We start from the raw sequence: 20504 nt of genomic DNA, 5'->3' as shown, positions 1-20504 counted from the left end.
AGGCTTGCCTTGTCAGGTGAAGCTCTTTTCACACTCCAAGCACTGAAATAGTTCCTTATTTGAATGAGTTGTCTGATGATGTGAGGTATGTCTTCTGCCCAAAGCTCTTTCCACACTCAAAACATTTAAAGGGTTTCTCTCCTGAGTTCCTTGTTGAGAAGTGACTTTTATCTTGGAAGTAACGTCTTCTTGACATTGCAAGACCTGGAATGTTTTCTTTCTTTATTGAGTTAACTGATGATATATAAAGCTCTGTATAGAAACTTTTTACACGCACTAAACATTTGCAGAGCTTCTCTGCTAGGTATGTTGTTCTATAAGTGACATTTGTCTGAGGAATATAACATTCCCCCATTCCATGCCTTCAAATGGTTTCTCCACTGTGTAAGATGCTTGATGACAAGTAAGGCTATTCTTCCCACCAAAGTTATTTCTTGATTGAGGACTTTATCACATTTGTGGAATCCTGAACAGAAATGGGATTTAAATTAGAATTAGAAAAAAACCAGCAAATAGTTTATCACACGACATTACTGCCAAAGTGAAATAATGTGACGATACAACGAAGGCAAAAGGGACAAAAATGGCAGCTTTTTACTTTTGGGAAGTTCCAAAAGTTAAAAAGCTGCCATTTTTGTCCCTTTTGCCTTCACTTTATCTTTGCATTACTTCGCTTTGGCAGTAATGTTATGTGATAAACTTCCTGCATTTGCGGGTTTTTTCTAATTTAATTCTAATTTAAATCCTATTCTGTTCTAGTGTGATAAGGTCCTGAGTTCTTTGCTGAGAACTGGCCATTACCTTGGAAAGGAATTTTTCCCCACACTCCAAGCCACACCACTGAAGTGGTTTCTCGCCTCTATGAAATGCTTGATGACAAGTGAAAAGTGTCTTCCAAAGGAAAGCTTTTCCACACTCCAAACATTTGAATGGTTTCTTCCTTGAATGAGTTGTTTGATGACGAGCAAGGTGCATCTTCAGCCAGAAGATCTGTCCGCACTCCAAACATTTAAAGAAATTCTCCCTTGTGTGAATTCTCCTGTGAAGATTAAGTCTTTTTTTACAATGGAAGGTTTTACCACATTCAAGACAAATATATTTACTTCTTTTCTCTCCTTTTTTGGTAATTTTGTGGACTGAGATTCCACCAATGTCCCCTCCCTGAGAAGCAAAGGCTTTGTTCCTCCTCTTCTCTTGAGGGTCAGTTTTTGTTCCCTGTGCTTTCTTCCTCCTTGTCTCTTCAGGATCAGTTTTTGTTCCCTGTGTTTTCTTCCTTGTTGTCTCTTGTGGATCAGTTTTTGTTCCCTGTGCTTTCTTCCTCCTTGTCTCTTCAGGATCAGTTTTTGTTCCCTGTGTTTTCTTCCTTGTTGTCTCTTGTGGATCAGTTTTTGTTACCTGTGTTTTCTTCCTCCTTGTCTCTTGAGGATCAGTTTTTATTCCCTGTGTTTTCTTCCTTGTTGTCTCTTGTGGATCAGTTTCTGTTGCCTGTGTTTTCTTCCTCTTTGTCTCTTGTGGATCAGTTTGTGTTCCCTGTGTTTTCTTCTGTTTATGTTTCACTTTTTGAAGGGAAACTCTGTGTAGTTCTCCTTCATCCTCTTTTTCTTGCCCAACTTCACCTTGAAAGGAGAGAAATAAAGAGTTAGAACCCAAGGAAGAAACAGGGACTCATATCAAAATTAACACAATTAATTGACTGATACTGATTTAGGACTTTATCACATGACCCCTATTCTTGCCATGATCGAGTTAACAAAGGGAAGTGCATATGTACTGGATTGGGAGCATTCTCTACTTCACATCTCTCCATTAGTTCTACCGAGTTGTTGCTGTTCCTGCATGTTCTCTTCTGCCCTCCTTAATCCTGCCTCCCTGCCTGCATGACTTGTGTGTCTGTTTGTGTTTGCCTGTTTTTTAATGCAGTTCCGGAGTTGTTCTAATGTGGTTTAACAAACAAAAGAAAAAAAGTAAAACAAGGAAAACTGGCTGTTCTGGAATAAGGAAGAGGAAGAGGCACTGACACCACATGACTGCACAATCCCAGAACTGCAACAGGATAATTTACTACACTTGTGGACTAGTGCTATACTAGTGCAACTAGGAGCTTATTTATGGGTTTTCTCTGTCAGTGGTACAGGTTAACTACAATTGGAAGGTAAGACAGTGACGAAAGGGAGACAGCATCGTGCTATAGGTATCGCCAAAGGCATTATTATCAAACTTTTATAGCAGTTTAAAAGCTTTGTGTGATAGTGTCATGTGAGCAGTGCTTCTCTCCATTTCCCCTCTTCATAGAACAGTCTTGGTTCCTCCACTTCTGTCCTTGAATATGAGGGATTTGCAAGTTCATTACCCTTTGTGATTCAGTCTGTATCTGCTGGGAGTTCCCTCAGGTCTACAGTCTTGGTTGAAATAGTGACCTTTTCCACTGAGTTTTCTATCAAAGCTTCTGGGTTGTCTTGTGGATCTGCCTACAATGACTACATCTAACAGCTGAACTTGTTAGCTTTACTAAAAGCCCAGAATTGGATGCAAGCCCATATACTTCACGTGGCTTTTAATTTTAACATTTTTACTTTTCCACTACTCATTCATGGCCTAAAATCTGCAAAATATATATACTTAATATGATTACCAAGCAATGTTGTGTCGTACTTTGGCCTTTGGGAGTGCAGGGTGTGAACCCTTGCTCACTATGAAAACTCATTGAGTGATCCTGGGCAGGTCATACTCACTCAGCTTCAGAGAAAGACAAATTCTAGCCCTCTCTGAACAAAATTGCTAAGAAAACCCCATTATAGCTTTACGTTAGGGTCACCCATAAGTCAGAAATGATTTCAAGGTACATAACAACAATAATAATATGGTTACAGGGACCATACAAATCCACTGTTATAATGGCTCCACCAGCTACTGGCCTGATACCAGACCCAATACCAAAGTGCTGGTTAGAATATCTTCCCATATTAGACTGCCCAAACCTTGAGATTCTCAAAAGATTACCATCTTTCAGTTTTGTTAGCTACAAAGGTAAGGTTAATAGAAGGCATTCTCAGTGGCTGCTCCTAGACTTTTGGGAACTCTCTCCCCTAGGATGCTAGAATGGCTCCCTACTTTCTGTACCTCTGTTAGTAGGCAAAAACCTATTTATTCAGAAAGTCTTTTAGGGCCTCATTTCCACTTGGCTGCTGAACCGATTCCTGGATTAAGTCCAGAAACTAGTTCAGAAGCAAGCGTGGTTCCCACTACCTTTGCACCAGAACAAGGCTGGTGCCGGAGAGGCTGTGGGAAGGCCTGGTCGGCCAGGCCGAAACACCAAGCCGTGTGGCAGAGAATCAGGACAGAAGAGGCAGGCCAGGCTGGGAGGACAGAGGAGGTAGGCTGGGAAGAAGGCTCGGAGAAGGCAGGGCCAGGGCAGAGAGGCTGGGGAAGCCAGGTGGATTCGAATCCTCCTGGTTCCCACTTGGGCTGAATCAATTTATTCCAAAATAAATCAATTCAGCCCAAAAGGAGCGGAAAAAAACAGCGTCTTTTTGACGCAGGTTACATGGGTGAAAAGCATGTCCCCCCCTTTCTGAATCATTTCAGCGATTCAGATTAAGTGGGAACCATGCTTGTTTAAACCAGATCATATAGAATCATGATCCAGTTTAAACCGTAGTGGGAATGAAGCCTAAAACTGAGGGCTTTAAAAATGTACTTGCTATTGCTATTGCTATTTAAAGGAGGAAAAGAAAGGGATTGTAAGAGGGTGCTGTATAGTTTTAAATGTACTGTTTTAACTGCTGTCTATCCTTTATAAGTGTTGTGTTTTGAATTTAATTAATATTGTTAAAATGTTAATAGAGAGACAGCATGGTGTAGTGGTTTGAGTGTTGGACAACAACCCAAGAAGCCAGTGTCCATATCTCTACTTAGGTGACCTTGGGCAAGTCACACTCCCTCGACTTAGAGGAAAGGAAAAGGAAAGCCCCTCTGAACAAATCTTACCAACAAAACCCCCTGATACAGTTGCCTTAGGGTCCCCGTGATCCAGAAATGACAAGACACCCAACAAAAATAGTTTAACTCTATTTTAATTTTGATTTTAATTCTGGTATATTTTTAAACTATATTGTAATCATTTTCATTTGTAAGCCATCTTGAGTGTTAATCTTGGGGAAAGGGCAGGAAATGAATAAAGTTAATCATGATCACAATACAGTTTCCAACCTATAAAACCAAAAGACCAGCTCCATATAGGGTTGCCATATCCCGCCTGGGGGTGGGACATTCATGGTTTTTAACTGGTCGGGGAGGTCCCATCCCGGTTTTTAATTTGCCCTGGGTTTGCCCTGGGTCAGGTGGCTGCCGCTCCAGGCAGCGGCCCTTGCGTGCATGCGCCGCCTCCAGATGGAGCGGCCGTGCGCAAGGGCTGCTGGAGGCGGCGTATGCGTGAACGGATGCAACAGCGGCCGCTAGCAAGGACCGCTACTGCGGCTGTTGCGTGCATGCGCCGTCTCCAGCGGCCCTTAACCGCGGCCGCTTCCAGCCTCTAGCAAGGGCCAGAGGAACGGCCGCTCGCCCAGGCCCCAGGAGTGGCCGCTTCCAGGAGTGGCCGCTTGCCTGGGGCGGGGCACGCAACTGCGCCTCCGGCCCTTGTGTGCAGCCGCTCCTGGGGCTGGGCCTCCAGCAGCCCTTGCAAGCAGCCACTTCAGCTGGAAGTGGCGCATGTGCAAATGGCCACAGCAGTGGCTGCTAGCAAAGGCCACTGGAGCGGCTGCTATGCGCATGTGCCACCTGCAGCGGCCCTTGCGCGCAGTCACTCCTGCGGCCATTGCATGCATGCGCCGCCTCCAGCTGGAGCGGCCGCTAGCAAGGGCCGCTGGAGGTGGCGCATGCATTCCCCGGCCCCAGGAGTGGACGCGCGCAACCTCCAAACCAGGACAAATGTGGAATAGATGACAAAATTTTGCCCCAAAGGTAGGACATATTTTTTAATTTTATTAATTTTTTTTAGTTGTTCGCGTGTCCTCCATTTAAAAAAAATGTCCTACATTTGGGGTGAAATTTTTGTCCTATATTTGTCCTACATTTTTTTACACTTGTCCCAGTTTGGAGGTTGACAGTTATGGCAACCCTAGCTCCACACTATGTCTCTCCTCATTGCATCTTCCTTCCTAAAGGCTCCCCACTATGAGGATTTGGCAACCTGAATTCAAAGTGCTGGTGTTGACCTACAAAGCCTTAAATAACTTGGGTCCAAGACAGAAATTAAGTAGCAAGATATAGTTCAGTTGTTATGGCCACTAGCTTAAATAATCATTGTTCTTTTTAAAAGTGCTCTCTTAAAACAGAGTTGTCCTGGTTGAAATTATGCTAATTGAAGGATTTGCTTTTGAAAGGCATTTCTTGCACTATAAAATAAAGTGGTTAAAAAGAAGTCACTGAGCCCTGGATACTGGTTTCACCATTCACAACTGCCAATAAACTGTTATAGTTAAAATATTTAAATTCAAACAGTTGTTCCAGTGGGTGTTGGGAAATAATAGCAGCTAGACTTTTTAAAATTAATATACATAAAAATAAGAAAAAGACAAACAAATATGGATATGAGAGCAGATTGGGTCTGAACTTTTCCTAAAGGCCAAAATAGCTAAATTGAGGCTGTCATATCTTGACCACATGATGACATGACTCACTAGGAAATACAATAAAGCTTGGAAAGATAGAGGGCAGCAGAAAGAGAGGAAGGCTACACACCAGATGGATAGACTTAATCAAAGAGGACATGACCCTGAGTTTGCAGGAATTGAGCAAGTCTTTTGAGGATAGGGAATCTTGAAGATGTCTCATAAATGAGTTTGCCAAAGGTCAAAGTCAATGTGAGGGCAGTTAACAGGAACAATTTTTTTTAAAGGAGTCGGTTTTTTTAAAAGTTATTTGATTTTATTTATACTGAGGTAGATATTGGTAGAGAAATATAGAACAGTTATAAAGCTAAAGATTTTTGTTCTCTTGCTTGCTGCTTGACTAGATAATAATAAGAGGCAAATGTCAAAAGGTCAGTGTATAGACATGTGAAATGCTGTGTTAGCCAGAAATTTGCTGAAGGAAAAGGATATTAACTTTTCTTCAGCATTTGTGGTCACTCTCCCTCCCATCTGCCTGGTTTTGGTAGACTCTTTTTGACTGCTGGGCTAGCCAGACATCAACACTTGCAACTTAGCTTTTATTTGTATCAGAAACTTAAGTTTTACTTCCTGTTTTCTGCAATTTAGAATTGTCACTTAGAGAAATAGCTATAGGCAATAGAATGGTAGGATCTGCCTTAGATGGAATATATGTCCGGAGCTGGATGTAAAACCCAGCCTGCTGATGTTCTAATGTTATAAAAATAGCTTTTTGGGAACTGATGGGACTCCCAGGCTTTGGAAATGATTCTCCTGTGAGTCTTCAGCCAAATAAAATCTGTTTTCCTTTCCTACCTTGGGCCTCAGTTTCCAGTTTTTTGCACCTCATATCTGCAACAATACCAACCTGGTTTAAGCCAGCCAACCCTGCCAAAAAAGGAGGAAAATGTTTTTCCTGGGAGGTGGAACATCTCTCCAACTTTAGCTTCTCACTTGCCTTATCTCAACCTATTGTTTTTAATGGTGCTTGGAAGTACCTGAAGCAGACGTTTGTGGAGGAGACACATGGTGGTGGGGACAGTACATCGCCCCTTTACTTAGCAGCACAGATGGCAGTGACTTCAGAAACCATTCCAGCTGGAAGTGGCTGCATGGTTTCTTTTAGCACTTGTCAACTGATTTGATCAATCCCAAAAAAGAGGAACCCTTTACTCAAAGAGGAGATGATCCTCAGATTCTCCTCCATGACTTCCCTGTGCAGAGCCCTTTGGTCTGGATCCAGCAGAGCCCACTCCTCCTCTGTGAATTCCACTGCCACATCTTTGAAGGTCAGCTGAAATTAGAAATGCTAATATTGAGCCAAACATACTTTTAAAAATATTGTTATTCTTACACATTTCCAAGGAAAAATGATCACATATAGAATTCAGTAGCACATCATTCACATAATATTCCATTCAGCAAAATTTCCATATGTATCTCTTTTTCTCCCATTTTAAGCCCTCTCTCCCACTATCCCCCCTCAGGAACAGCCTAACTATTTATTTTATGATCTGATATCTTTCAAGTGGAAGACCATTTTAACTGTATCTTTCAATTCCTTGTTCCCCTCTATCCCTTTCACATAATCAACCAGTTCCCCCCCATTTCTGGTCATACATCTTAACTTCTCTGACCGATATATATTGCCCTTCTTTCCCAAATGAAGTCAAACATCATATACGCTGGTACATATTTTTCCACTGACATATATCCCACTTTTATGTCTCTTTCCAACCATAAGCTATTACTGCTTGTGTAGCTTTTAATAACTGGTTTGTTAAATATTCTTCTTCCTTAATTATTTTTTTAAAATTTTTTGTTACTTTACGTGGGTCCACTCCACACACCCCAGTCTAAAGCAAATTCTGTGCATGCTCAAGACCCATTTAGATTAACAGGATACACTCCCATGTGCAACGCACGTGGCACACTCCCACACTATTGTTCTACATAGGGCTTCCCATTCGCGCGACCTCAAGTCCACGTATGGGAAGCCCATGTATGGGGCAGGCTGACTGTATAATATTTTAATATTTTGTATGAGCCAAACATACTAACTGCAATCAACAACAACAAAATTGAGGACACCCAACAGGATCTAAAACTTCACACAGGGCATTTAAAAACACTTTAGTGGACAGCCCTGATGGATGCTAAGGATAAGAGAGAAATTCTGTCAGCCTCAGGACATGACCAAGGGACAAGGGCTGTTAAAACGCTTTTGATGTTACGCAGCGTGTGAAGCAACATGTCAATGTATGGCACCAGATTTTCCACCTTTGTGACTGTAGTCAGTAGCTTGTGAGCTGGAGAAACACCTGTCGCTTTCTCATGAGCAAAGAGACACTGTAATCTTTTCAGATGAGGCCTTTATTCATAGAAGAAGTTCCACTGTGTACAACACTATATACATCGACACCATCCATCATCCACATCAGTAACAACCCACTCTGAGGCACTAACTGTGTCACTCTCTCTCAGTGACAGTTGAGAATGACAGTTGACAGTTGCATCAACATTCCAATGATGCACTGTTTAAATGTTGACAGATATAGCTGCCACTAGAGCTGTAAATAACTTGCACAACAGCTCCACCTAATGGCTACATCCATGTCATTTCCTCAGACCTGTTTCCCATGGTCCTGAGAAAGGCAACCTGCCTGGCTCCTTCCTGGCCCTACAGGGCCCCTGCCGTGTACCTGATCTAGGTCCACAGAAATGGTTCTCAAGCCTTCTGAATGAAAAGAAGAGCTGCTATGTTTTGGCAGTGTCTTTGTTCTGTCTCCTGCGAGGGATACAAAAGGAAAAAAGAGGAAATGCTTTACCATTCCCTTCATTTTCAAACTGATAATCAAAGCCATCATAGCAGGGAGGTCTTGGTAAACACAGAGTACAGTCGGACCTCTTTATCCATGGATTCTTTATCCAAGGATTCAAGCATCCATGGTTTGAAAATACTCAATTTATATAACATTTTGGCATTTTATAAAAGGGATAACATTTTACTATGCCACAATATTTAATGGTATTTTGGTATCCACAGAGGGTCCAGCAACCAAACCCTAGCGGATACCAAGGCCCCACTCTAACTAGAAAGTTGGCAGGGGTATCCAAAGATACAGAAAACCTTAAGAAAAATGCACAAAGGAAGATTAGTTAATATAGAATTTCCACATAAACCCAGCACAAAAGAACCCTGTTAGCTGGGACTCACTGGTACATCCCTCAGCATAAAGAAAGTGAAGAGATTTTCGGTTCAGTCTTCCGGCAATACAATTTCTTCACAGTAGGGAGGAAGGAAGAACTCTGGGTTCAAGGATGTCAACCCACAGAAGTAGGCCTTGCAAAGAACTTTCCTTCCTTCTACAGACTTTGTAGTTTTACTAGGATTTAGATCAGCTCTGTCTATATCTAATACGACCCATCCATAGCATAATGGATCTTTCAAAATACTAACCAGGAAATATAAATCCTTCAACTGTTGGAGCAGGGCACAGGAAAATATGTATATTGTGGTACCCCACTTAAGCATTTTGTTACATGCTCCGTTACTGTACATTGTAATTATGTGTTGCTGTTTGTGTGGAGGACTGTTAGCATACTTGACTCCTGATGTCAGGTCTGATTGATTGCTCCTGCTGGATCTCCTCACTTATCTTTTCCTGCAGACTGGAGAAGCTGGTCTTCTCATTTTCTTGCCACTCATCTCTTTATTCTTTTATTTCACTTTTATGTTAATGCTGTAGCGTGGCAGACACTCCAGTCATCCAGGACTAGGACTGCATTTGCCTGGCACAAAATATCCAGATTGACACCACTTTAAGTGCCATGGCTCAGTGCTATGGTATTCAGGGAACTGCAGTTTTGTGAGATATTTAGTTTTCTCTGTCAAGAGAACTCTGGTGCCACAAAAAACTGCACTTCCCAGAATTCCATTGCATTGAGCCATGGCTGTTAAACTGGTGTCAAAACAGATAATTTCTGCCATGTGGATGCAGCTTAGGTTGGTAACTGTCACTCAAAGGACTTTTTCTTCAGCCGCCACTAAACTGTGGAAGGACCTGCCAGAAAAGATTCAACAGCTGAATGCAATGTATTTAAAACAGCATTAAAGACCAATCCCTTTCAGCAGGCCTACTAAGATTATTTTAAAATAGTTAATTTTAAATTATTAATTTAAACTGTAGGTTGTTTTAATATGTAGATGTCTTTTTGATCTTTTAAACTGATGCATATGTTTTAATTGATGTTGTGTATTTGTTGATCTGTTGTTATTCCCCACCGTGATCCACAGGGAGAGGTAGGTAAGAAATAAATATTATTCTTATTTTTGAATAAGGTTAAAACTAGATTTACCTCAGAATGGTTGGATGTCACCTATCTGGATAGACTGACAGGCATACCTCAGTTGACAAAGTCTCCAAGAGTGGAGGCCCCTTTGCACAAAATCCTTTTGTTACCTCTTCCAGCTCCTCCATTTCCTCCTCATCATTGGCACTGAGAGGATGATGAAGGAGGGTTGGAAGAACAAGATGTTCAGTGTGTCTGCAGTAAATAATGCAGAGATTCTACTTTAGCGAGGTGATGGCAGCCTACTCATTGTTGTGTGTTTACCTGATCGTGCAGTCCTATTCTTACTTTTTATAAACTATCATTTGTTTATATTCTCCAATCTGCCTGTATATGAACCTATGGTATAAAACTAAGTTATGTTTTAAATTGGAATTTTGTAATTGTGCTGGCCAAATGGCTGTAATAAAGTTATAATATCTTCTTTCTACTTTAGCCATTTCTACTATAACCATGTGCGTTCTACAGTAGGCTTTTTGCGTTGTGTCTATGAGGACTGCGGCTCAGCTCTGAGCCATGAAACATGCTGTGTACAGGCACACCTCAGCTGATGAAGCCTCTGACAAAAAAGTTCCTTTTTACAAAATCATTTTATGCCCCTAACACCTCATTTCCCTCCTATTCAGTCTCACTGGGAAGTTTTTTAGCATCATCCACATCGGAAGGATGGTGATGCAGAGTGGCAGCAGTGTGACCACAACAAATGATGCAATACTAGATTTAGCAGAATTCTGGCTGACTCTACTGTGTGTTCCTGCCTGCAACATGCAAGATAAATGGCAGCTGCCTCCAGAATCCCGGACCAATGGGATTACTCTAAGTGGCTTTTAAACCATAATTACACCAGGAAAAAAGCTGCTTTGATAGTATTTACTGCACAATATCTCTGATCCACAGCTGCTCTGTCCCTCACCCATCCTCTTTTCATTGATGGGGGAAGCTATGGATCCACATTGCAGAAATAATCTAGTTTAACACCACTCTAACTACCAATCATCATCATCATAGAATCACAAAATCGTAGAGTTGGAAGAGACCACAAAGGCCATCCAGTCCAACCCCCTGCCATGCAGGAAATCTCAATCAAAGCATCCCTGACAGATGGCCACCCAGCCTCTGTTTAAAGACCTCCAAGGAAGGAGACTCCACCAGCCTCTGAAGGAGTTTATTCCACTGTTGAACAGCCCTTACTGTTAGGAAGTTCCTCCTAATGTTGAGCTGGAATCTCTTTTCCTGGAGCTTGCATCCATTGTTCCAGGTCCTGTTCTCTGGAGCAGCAGAAAACAAGCTTGCTTCCTCCTCAATATCACATCCCTTAAATTACTTAAACAGGGCTATCATATCACCTCTTAACCTTCTCTTCTCCAGGCTAAACAAGTCGTTCCTCATAGGGCATGGTTTCCAGACCCTTCACCCTTTTTGTCGTCCTACTTTGGACATGTTCAAATTTTTCAACATCCTTTTTGAATTGTGGTGCCCAGAACTGGACAGAGGATTATTCCAGGTGGGGCCTGACCAGAGCAGAATAGAGTGGCATTATTACTTCCCTTGATCTAAACACTATACTTTTTTTGATGCAGCCTAAAATTGCATTGGCCTTTTTAGCTGCTGCATCACACCGTTGAATCATTTTCAACATGTGGTCCACTTGGACTCCTAGATCCCTTTCACATGTAGTTTCGTTCAGCCAGGTGTTTCCCATCCTATATCATCACCATCATCATCATCTTTATTTCTATTCCACCTTTTCCCCAAAACTGGGACTCAGAGCGGTTTACAAGATTAAAACAGTATAATTAAAAACATAGAAAAGTGTTATATTAAAACAGAATTAAATTATTACAATATTAAAACAGATTGAATATAAAAGAATAAAATACAGTTTAAAAGATTAAAAGTGTTTAAAATACATTTAAAAAAATACAACACCCAGACTGTTCTTTAAAAACCTTCTGGGAGTTGTAGTTTTTTGGGATTATTTAGTCTCTCTGGCAGCAGGCTGCATCCACACTGCAGAAATATTCCAGTTTGACACCTCTTTAACTGCCAAAGCTCAAAGCTATGGAATACTGGGAGTTATAGTTTTGTTTGGGTTATTTAACCATCGGTGGCTGCATCCTCACTACAGAAATAATCCAGTTTGGTGCCACCCTAACTGCCAAATTGAAATAAAGTAACTGAAAGGCATGCTTGGGAGAGTATAAAGCAGGGAGATGGGGTTAAGGAAGAGTTAGGAAGAGAGCGTGATGATGGGGACCACAGCCTCAGTTATGGGATTGAGAAGATGTATGGTGATGGGTCTTGGTAAGTGATATGCTTGATCTTTCTTTCTTTCTTTCTTTCTTTCTTTCTTTCTTTCTTTCTAACATGATTGTTGCAAGAATGGGGCTCATGCAGTAAAGAAGTGAGCATGTGCAAATAGCCAAAAAGAGAGAAAAGGGGACAGCAGATAAGTTTGTTTCATCAGCCTCCTCAAGAGTGTTTTAAAAAACCCACTAATCTCTAGTATGGCCAATAAATGGAGTCTGGCAAACAAAATAAAAATAAATAAATGTCCAATTGTATTTTGGAAGAAGCCTTCAACTGGTCTCTAAAAGTCTCAAAAATGTTTTTGTTTACTTATTCAAGGCTTATCTGACACGGTTGTTTAATTTTGAGCTTTTAGTAAGCAATGAACAGCAATGAACAATGAGTTTGCAATGAACAGTTTGCTGGAACATTTTAAGTGCTCTCATTTTTTGTGTGGTATAGGAACCTATTCCTGTTCTTTCCATGTTATTTCTGCCTTTGGTACCAAATTGACTGTTAAGGAACAAAGAAGAAACTTAGCTACTTCATTAACTGAGGTTTACCTGTATAGCAGAAGGCAACATATGTTGGGGCATGAGTATCTGGAGTTCACATACTTTAAATGTACAGTACTGAAAAGAGGGCGAAGTTGGAAAATGGCCTCTTTGTTCTTACCCAACGATGTGGCAACACTGTCCTCTTCCTGACTGATCTGTCTGGAGAGCACTCCATTTTTGGAGATGGAGCAAGCTATCTTTGCCACAGAAAAGTCAGTGGCTTCCTCCCAAAATGACTCCTGCACCAGAAAGAGAAGAAAAGATTGAAAAGAGGGTGATTACAGAAGGTACGTTGCAGGACAAGAGCTGGGAGATGGTAGGAATATTTCCTCCTTTGGTGATATTTGGTGATACAGGATGTCTCCCTAATCTAAAGTGCATGGAACCAGGTGTTTTGAATTTCAAATTATTCTGGATTTTGGAATATTTGCATATATACAGTGATATATCTTGGAGATGGGACCCCGTCTAAACATGAAATGTATTTATGACTTGTATATACTGTACCTAAACATACCCTGAAGCTAATTCTATACATAACATTTTAAATAATTTTAAGCATGAAACAAGGTTTGTGTACACTGAACAATCAGACAGCAAAGGTGTCACTATCTCAGCCAATTTTGGATTTCAGAGGATTTTAGAATTCCAGATAAGAGAGACTCAACCTGTACAAAAGATTCTATTACACTTGTACAGAATCCTAGAATCATGTATAGAATCATAGAAGAGCCCCCAAGGGCCATCCAGTCCAACCCCCTTCTGCCATGCAGGAAGACACAATCAAAGCATTCCCTGTGATAGATGGCCATCCAAATTCTGCTTAAAAGCCTCCAAAGGAGACTCCACCACATTCCAAGGGAGTGTCTTCCACTGTCAAACAGCTCTTACTGTCAGGAAGTTCTTCCAAAAGTTGAGGTGGAATTTCTTTTCCTGTATCTTAAATCTATGGCTCCGAGACCTGGTCTCAGGAGCAGAATAAAACAAGCTTGTTCCATCTTCAATATGACATCCCACAAATATTTAAACATGGTTTTCATGTCACCTCTTAACTGTCTAATCTCCAGGCTAAACATATCCAGCTCCCTAAAACACTCCTCATAAGGCATGGTTTCCAGACCTTTCCCCATTTTGGTTGCCTGGTTCTATACCTCCTCCAGCTTGTCTACAGTCTTCTTGAATTGTGGTGCCCAGAACAGAATAAAAATATCTTAGAATCTAGCAGAAGAAATCTCTCTCACCTGCTGTTCCTTTTCCATTATTTCTTCTGCCTGACCCTGACCCAGGAGGAACCCCTCCACCAGGGCCACTGCCTGGGAACTGGTCTGCACTCCACATTCTCGTACCCAGGCTGATATCTCCATTGGCAGGATGGTCAGCAGCTGCTCCAGGATGACCAGGTCCAGCATCTCAGCCTTGGTGTTTTGTTCTGGCTTCAGCCATTGAGAACAGAGGGTGTAGAGTTGGCTGCAAGCTTCTCGGGGACCTCTAGCCTCCTCATAGATGAACTGCTTGAAATGCAAGTATTCTGCACCTGAAGTGAGCACACACTCTTTCATGCTCTTTTGCATGGTTCGTCTTTCCCAGAATCCTGCACTGCTCCCAGCTGGAATGCTTTTTCAGGCTTCTTCCTAACTCAGGACCAGCTTAGGCCAAAACACACATTGCAGAAATAATCCAGTTTGAGACTGCTTTAACAGCCCTGGCTCAGCGCTAGGGAACCCTAGGAAGTAGTTTGTGGTGGCACCAGAGCTCTCTGACAGAGAGGGGTAAATATCTCACCAAACTACAGTTCCCAGAGTTCCCTAGCATTGAGCCAGGATAGTTAAAATGGTGTGAAACTGGATTATTTCATAGAATCATAGAGTTGGAAGAGACCACAAAGGCCATCCAGTCCAACCCCATCCTGCCATGCAGGAACTCCAAGGAAGAGACCCCACTACATTCTGAGGGAGTGTGTTCCACTGTCGAACACCCTTACTGTCAGGAAGTTCCTCCTAATGTTGAACTGGAATCTCTTTTCCTGTAGCTTGCATCCATTGTTCAATGCTATAGAATTGTGGGATTTGTAGTTCTGTATGATCTTTAGCCTTCTCTGCCAGAGTGCTCTGGTGCCACAACAAACTACAAATCCCAGGTTTCTATAGAATGGAGCCATGACAGTTAAAGAGGTGTCAAACTGCATTAATCTGCTGGATGGGTGTTTCAACTGGATGGATGGGGAGGGAGGGATTCCCCTTTCCTTGTGGGTCAGACTAAAAACTTTCACAAAATTCAACGCTCCTTACATTTGTCCTGTCTCCTCTCCCTCTGAATTTCTTTACCAGTAACTGCTTATATCATAAAGATTTCCTCTAACTTGGATCTATCGTTATTCAAAATGGGGACTGAAGTCAAGAAGAAGACTTCTCTTCCACTGAACTCCAGCATTTTAAAAGGACACGGATGAACCCCACAGCCCATTTCTTCCAACAGGCAGATGTTTGGGAAGCAGTGGTGTCACCCCCTTCCTTAGGATGTCACCTGGTTTACCCCGCACCCATCTAATGACACCCTGCCTGGTCCAGGTCATTGTGTTTCTCGTCACAATGTACAGATGTGAAAGCTGGACAGTGAAGAAAGATGATAGCAAAAATAGTGCTGGAGAAGAGTGTTGAATATACCATAGACTAGCGATTCCTAAACTCAGGCCTTTCAGGTTTCTGGACTTCAGGTCCCAGAAGTCGATGTACAATGGCATAGTACAATTATAACCCTTATATAAAATAGTAAGATCAAGGTTTGCTTTTTTGGAATTTATAGATTTCTAAAAATATTTAAAAATATTTAAAATATATTTTCAAGCCCTGGATGCTTGAATCCGTGGATAAAGAATCCATGGATACAGGGGGCTGACTGTAATACGAGTGCCCAACCCCAGGTCCTATTTTGGGATACAAACCATAGATACAAACCATAGCACTACACTCTTATTGGGCTGCCATTCCGCTTTCACTGCTCTGTCTGGTTCCTGTTGCATTCTGGGATTTATAGTTTAAGGAGGGGTATTTAGAATTCTCACCCAGAGAGCTCTTAGGTCTCACTGAACTAAAAACCCCAGAATGCAACAGGAGGCAGACAGAACAATAAAAGTGGGATAGCAGCACTGTGTGGTGCTGTAATGTGGAGAATCATTGAGCTAGGGCAGTTAAAGTGGTGTGAAACTAGATTATTTCATAGAATCAAAATAGAATTGTAGAGTTGGAAGAGACCACAAGGGCCATCCTGTCCAACCCCCTGCCATGCAGGATAAATAAATTAAACAAATAATAGTGACAGAGGCAATTGCTTCACTCTCCCCAATGATATAGGCACTTCCAAAAGCCTTTTTTTGTTGTTGTTGTGCTTTGCCTTCAAGTCCCTAAGGTGAACCAATCACAGGGTTTTCTGGGGCTGAGAGGATGTGACTACTTGCCCCAAGTCATCCAGCAAGTTTGCATTGCTGAGCAGGGAATCAAACCAAAGTCTCCAGATTGGGTCCAACACTCAACCACTATGCCAAATTGGCTCTCCAAAAAGCCTCTGGGACTCTGGTCCAAAACATACTGCATAAAATAATTCAGTTTGAGACTGCTTTAACTGCCTCGGCTCAGTGCTCGGGAATCCTGGGAATTGTAGTTTATTATGGTACCAGAGCTCTCTGACAGGGAAGGCTCAGTGTCTCACAAAACTACAGTTCTCTGAATTCCCTGGCATTGATCCAGGGCAGTTAAAGCGGTCTCAAACTGGATGGTTTCTGCTGTGTGTTTGGAACCCCTGGAAATAGCATATGTTACTGTTGCCTTCAAGTCGTGTGGTATAGTGGTTTGAGCATTGGGCTATGACTTTGGAGAGCAGGGTTCAGCCATGGGAACTCACTGGGTGACCTTGGTTGGACAACTCACACTTTCTCAGCCTCAGAGGCAGACAAAGACAAACCCCCTTCTGAACAAATTCAGTCAAGAAAACCTGCCGTAGGTTTGCCCCAAGTCAGAAATAACTTGCAGGCACACAACAACAAGAAGTTATCCTATCCTCAGCAACCCTGCTCAGCAAAACTCAATCTCAATGGATCTGTAGAGAGGCAATATCCATTAGTGGTTTGGCAAATGGTTCAGAACTGGAAAGACACAGATTCTTATCCTCACCCCAATGTGTCTCAAGACAGACTCTCCCTTTCTTCATGGTTGCAGGGCTGTTGTGAAGACAGAATGTGAGGACAGAACCCTGTGGAATAAATAAACAGAAGAGAATAATTAGCCTTGGGATGCTGCCACACTGCAGAATATTTTTTAAAAGTTTTATACTTCTATTAGGCCCTTGATAAGGACTTTTATTTGCAGTAGGATAACAGGATTTTAAGGTTATTTTCACCATTATAATTATTTTTGAATAAACTAAGGGGAGTTAGATAAGTAATGTAGAAGAACTACAGTCAAATGTTCTGGAAACCATTGTTTTCCCTGTTCAGTGTTGTCGTGTGCCTTCAAGTCATTTCCAAACATATGGCAACCCTAAGGCATTTTCTTGGCAAGTTTCTTCAGGGAGGGTTGCCGTTACCTTCCTTGGAGGCTGAGAGAGTGTGATTTGCCCAAGGTCAATGGATTTCCATGGCTAAGCCGGGATTTGAACCCTGGTCTCCAGAGTCATAATAGTCCAACACTCCAACCACTAGCCTAAACTGGCTCTCTTAGATTTAGATTTTAAATATTTTTTTAATTTGTTTTTGTTTCTGTCAGTTTTTGTTAGTTAGCCGTGTCTTTCCTTTTATGGAAATAAGTGTGTGTCTGTTTGTATGTTTATTGTTGTTTTAATAAAAACATGTTAACCCCCACCAAGAAAAAAAAGGAATCCTAGGAGCACCAGAGCTCTGTGACAGAAAATGTGAAAGACCTTATAAAACTACAAATCCCTGAATTCCATGGCATGGAGCCATGGTAGTGAAACCAGTATGAGAAACAGTGTAGTGTAATGGTTTGAGTGCTGGACTAAGCCTCTGGGAGACCAGGGTTCGAATCCTGGTTCAGCCATGGAAACCAGGAAACCAAGTCACACTTTCTCAACCTCAGGGGAAAGCAATGGCAAAGCCCCCTCTGAAGAAACCTGCCATGAAAACCCCATGATAGGTTTGCTTTAGGGTTGCCATAGGTTGGAAATTACTTGGAAGGCACACAACAACAACAACAACATTGTTGATTTTATGTTTTTAACTGTGGTTTTAATGTGTGGTTATAATATTGTAACGTTTTAATTGTATTTTTTAAACTCTGCTGTGATTCCGCCTCGATCCAATTGGGAGAGACAGGAAGATATAAATAAACTCTATTATTATTATTATAACAGTATCAAATGGTGTCAATTCTGCAGTGTCAGAGGAAGGCAAAGGCTGAGCTCTGAACAAATCTTGCCAAGAAAACCCCATTATAGGGTCACCTTAGGGTTGCCATAAATCAAGAAATGACTGAAAGGCACACAATAACAAACAACAAAGGCCAGAAACTTTAAAGACCAAAGTTCAAATCCCCACTCAGGCACATAATCCCATTTAGTGACCTTGGCCAAGTCACACTCTCTCAGCCTCAGAGGATGGCAGTGGCAAAGCCCCCTTTGAAGAAACCTGCCAAGAAAACCCTGTAATATGTTTGTCTTAGGGTCCCCATAAGTTGGAAACGACTTGAAGGCACACTATTACAACAACAACCATTAGGGCCCTGAGGCCTTCGCCATAGAGGCCTTCTGTTTCTCAGCAAGCCCCATATTCCTGGCTTTTGGCTTTATCCCCTCAGGGCCCCGAGGGGAGACTGGAGAAGAGATAGGCAAAACCTGTCATGGGGTTTTCTTGACAGGTTTCTTCCAATTAGGCTTTGCCATTGCCATCCTCTGAGGCTGAGAGAGTGTGACCTGCCCCTCAAAAAACACAAAGGGCGGGCTGACCAAAGTGGTGTTTTGGGAGGTTGTGTGTGGAAAAAAATCAATTTGTGTTGCTAATTTCTGAAGCTAAAATCCCTAACCCCTTATTCCTCTACAGGGACATTTATTGTTTTATGTGTTTTTTTTAATGTATACTTATTAACACAAATGTGAAAAACATTGTGATAAACGTAAGATTGAGCATTGAACATGATGAATATGATTGAAGACTGATAACAAAAATGGACACTTGGCCAAATGACCAGAAAATGTTACGTTGACTTCCTTCTTTCCTGACAGTTCTTGTTTCAATATAGCTGAAGAATTATTGTGACAGAAAGCCATTAGGGGCGGGGCTTCAGCTGCTGACAGACAAGCTTAATTCCCCGCCCCTTCTAACGGTTTTTCTCCGTTGCTAAGGGCCACTGCTGAAGGCTATGTAATTCTGGGACTTGTAGTTTTGTGGGGCTTATTTAGCCCTCTCTGGCTGCATCCACACTTCAGAAATAATAGCAATAGCAATATCAAGCGATTGCCAATTGTGTTGGTATCCACACTGCAGAAATAATCCAGTTTGACACCACTCTAACAGCCACAGCTCAAAGCTATGGGATTCTGGGAGTTACATATTTGTGGAGGCTATTTCGTCCTCTCTGGATGCATCCACACTGCAGAAATAACCCAGTCTGACACACTAACTGTCCTGGCTCAAAGCTGTGGAATTCTGGGACTTATAGTTTTGTGGTAGTTATTTAGCCCTCTCTGGTTGCATCCACAGTTTGACACCACTCTGCCATGGCTCAAGGCTGTGGAATTATGGGAGTTATAGTTTTGTGAGGGTTATTTAGTTCTCACTGGCTCCATCCATGCTGGAGAAATAACCCAGTTTGACACTGCTTTAACTGCCAAGGCTCAATGCTATGGAATTCTGGGAGTTATAGTTTTGTGGGGTTTATGTAGTCCTTTCTCGCTGCATCCACACTGGAGAAATAATCCAGTTTGACACCACTCTACCTGCCAATTGTTATTAGTATCATCATCATCATCATCATCATCATATTTATAACCCGCCCTTTTCCCAAAACTGAAACTCAGAGCCTATTACTAGATTAAAACCATTCAATTAAAAACATAGAAAAATGTAATATTAAAACAGAATTAAATTATTATGATATTAAAACATGATTGTATGTAAAAGAATAAAATATAGTTAAAAAGTGTTGAAAAATGCATTTAAAAGAATTCAACACCCAGCCTATTCTTTAAAAACCTTCTGCCAAGGTTTAAGACTATGGAATTCTGGAATAGTTTTGTGGAGGTTGTTTAGCCATTTCTGGCTGCACCCACACTGCAGAAATAATCCAGTTTGACACCATTCTAGCTATCATAGCTCAAGGCTAAGGAATTCTGTGAGCTGTAGTTTTGTGGGGGTTATTTAATCTTCTCTGGCTGCATCCACAATGCAGAGGTAATCCCATTTGACATCCTTTTAACTGCCCTAGCTCAGTGTTAGGGAATTCTGGGAACTTTAGTTCTGAGAGACATTTAGCCTTCTCTGTCAGAGAACTCTGGTGCCACAACAAACTACAAATCCAAGGATTCCATACAGTGGAGCCATGACAGATAAAAGGGTGTCAAACCGAGTAATTTCTGCAGCCTTACAAATTTATCACACTGGGGCTAATTTTGGCATTAAAGAGAGATTAAAACACATTTAAAGCCTCCCGCA

General features: G+C 41.7%; 1 protein-coding gene across 3 annotated transcripts; it reads right to left on the bottom strand.

Moving 5' to 3' along the window:
• Nucleotides 1–668: 668 nt before the first annotated feature.
• LOC149320573 (uncharacterized) lies at nt 669–19133 on the bottom strand. 3 transcript variants are annotated; one of them, XM_089505104.1, is made up of 7 exons: nt 19052–19133; nt 17014–17092; nt 14089–14381; nt 12966–13086; nt 8351–8436; nt 6822–6942; nt 669–1616 (listed from the first exon to the last, which is right to left on the bottom strand). In XM_089505104.1, exons 1-7 carry the CDS (start codon nt 19118–19120, stop codon nt 739–741), a joined length of 1647 nt encoding a protein of 548 aa, XP_089361230.1. In that variant the 5' UTR covers nt 19121–19133; the 3' UTR covers nt 669–738. The 3 variants fall into 3 exon arrangements, with proteins under 3 accessions (XP_089361230.1, XP_089361238.1, XP_089361247.1); XM_089505112.1 differs by having other exon boundaries at nt 19039–19103; XM_089505121.1 differs by lacking the exon at nt 19052–19133 and adding an exon at nt 18419–19009.
• Nucleotides 19134–20504: the final 1371 nt, after the last annotated feature.

Source organism: Sceloporus occidentalis, unplaced genomic scaffold (genome assembly GCF_023333645.1).
Source record: "Sceloporus occidentalis isolate IW3139 unplaced genomic scaffold, rSceOcc1.0.p SCAF_1, whole genome shotgun sequence".
NCBI classification, from domain to species: Eukaryota; Metazoa; Chordata; class Lepidosauria; order Squamata; family Phrynosomatidae; genus Sceloporus; species Sceloporus occidentalis.
This window is presented reverse-complemented; position numbering and strand designations above follow the sequence as displayed.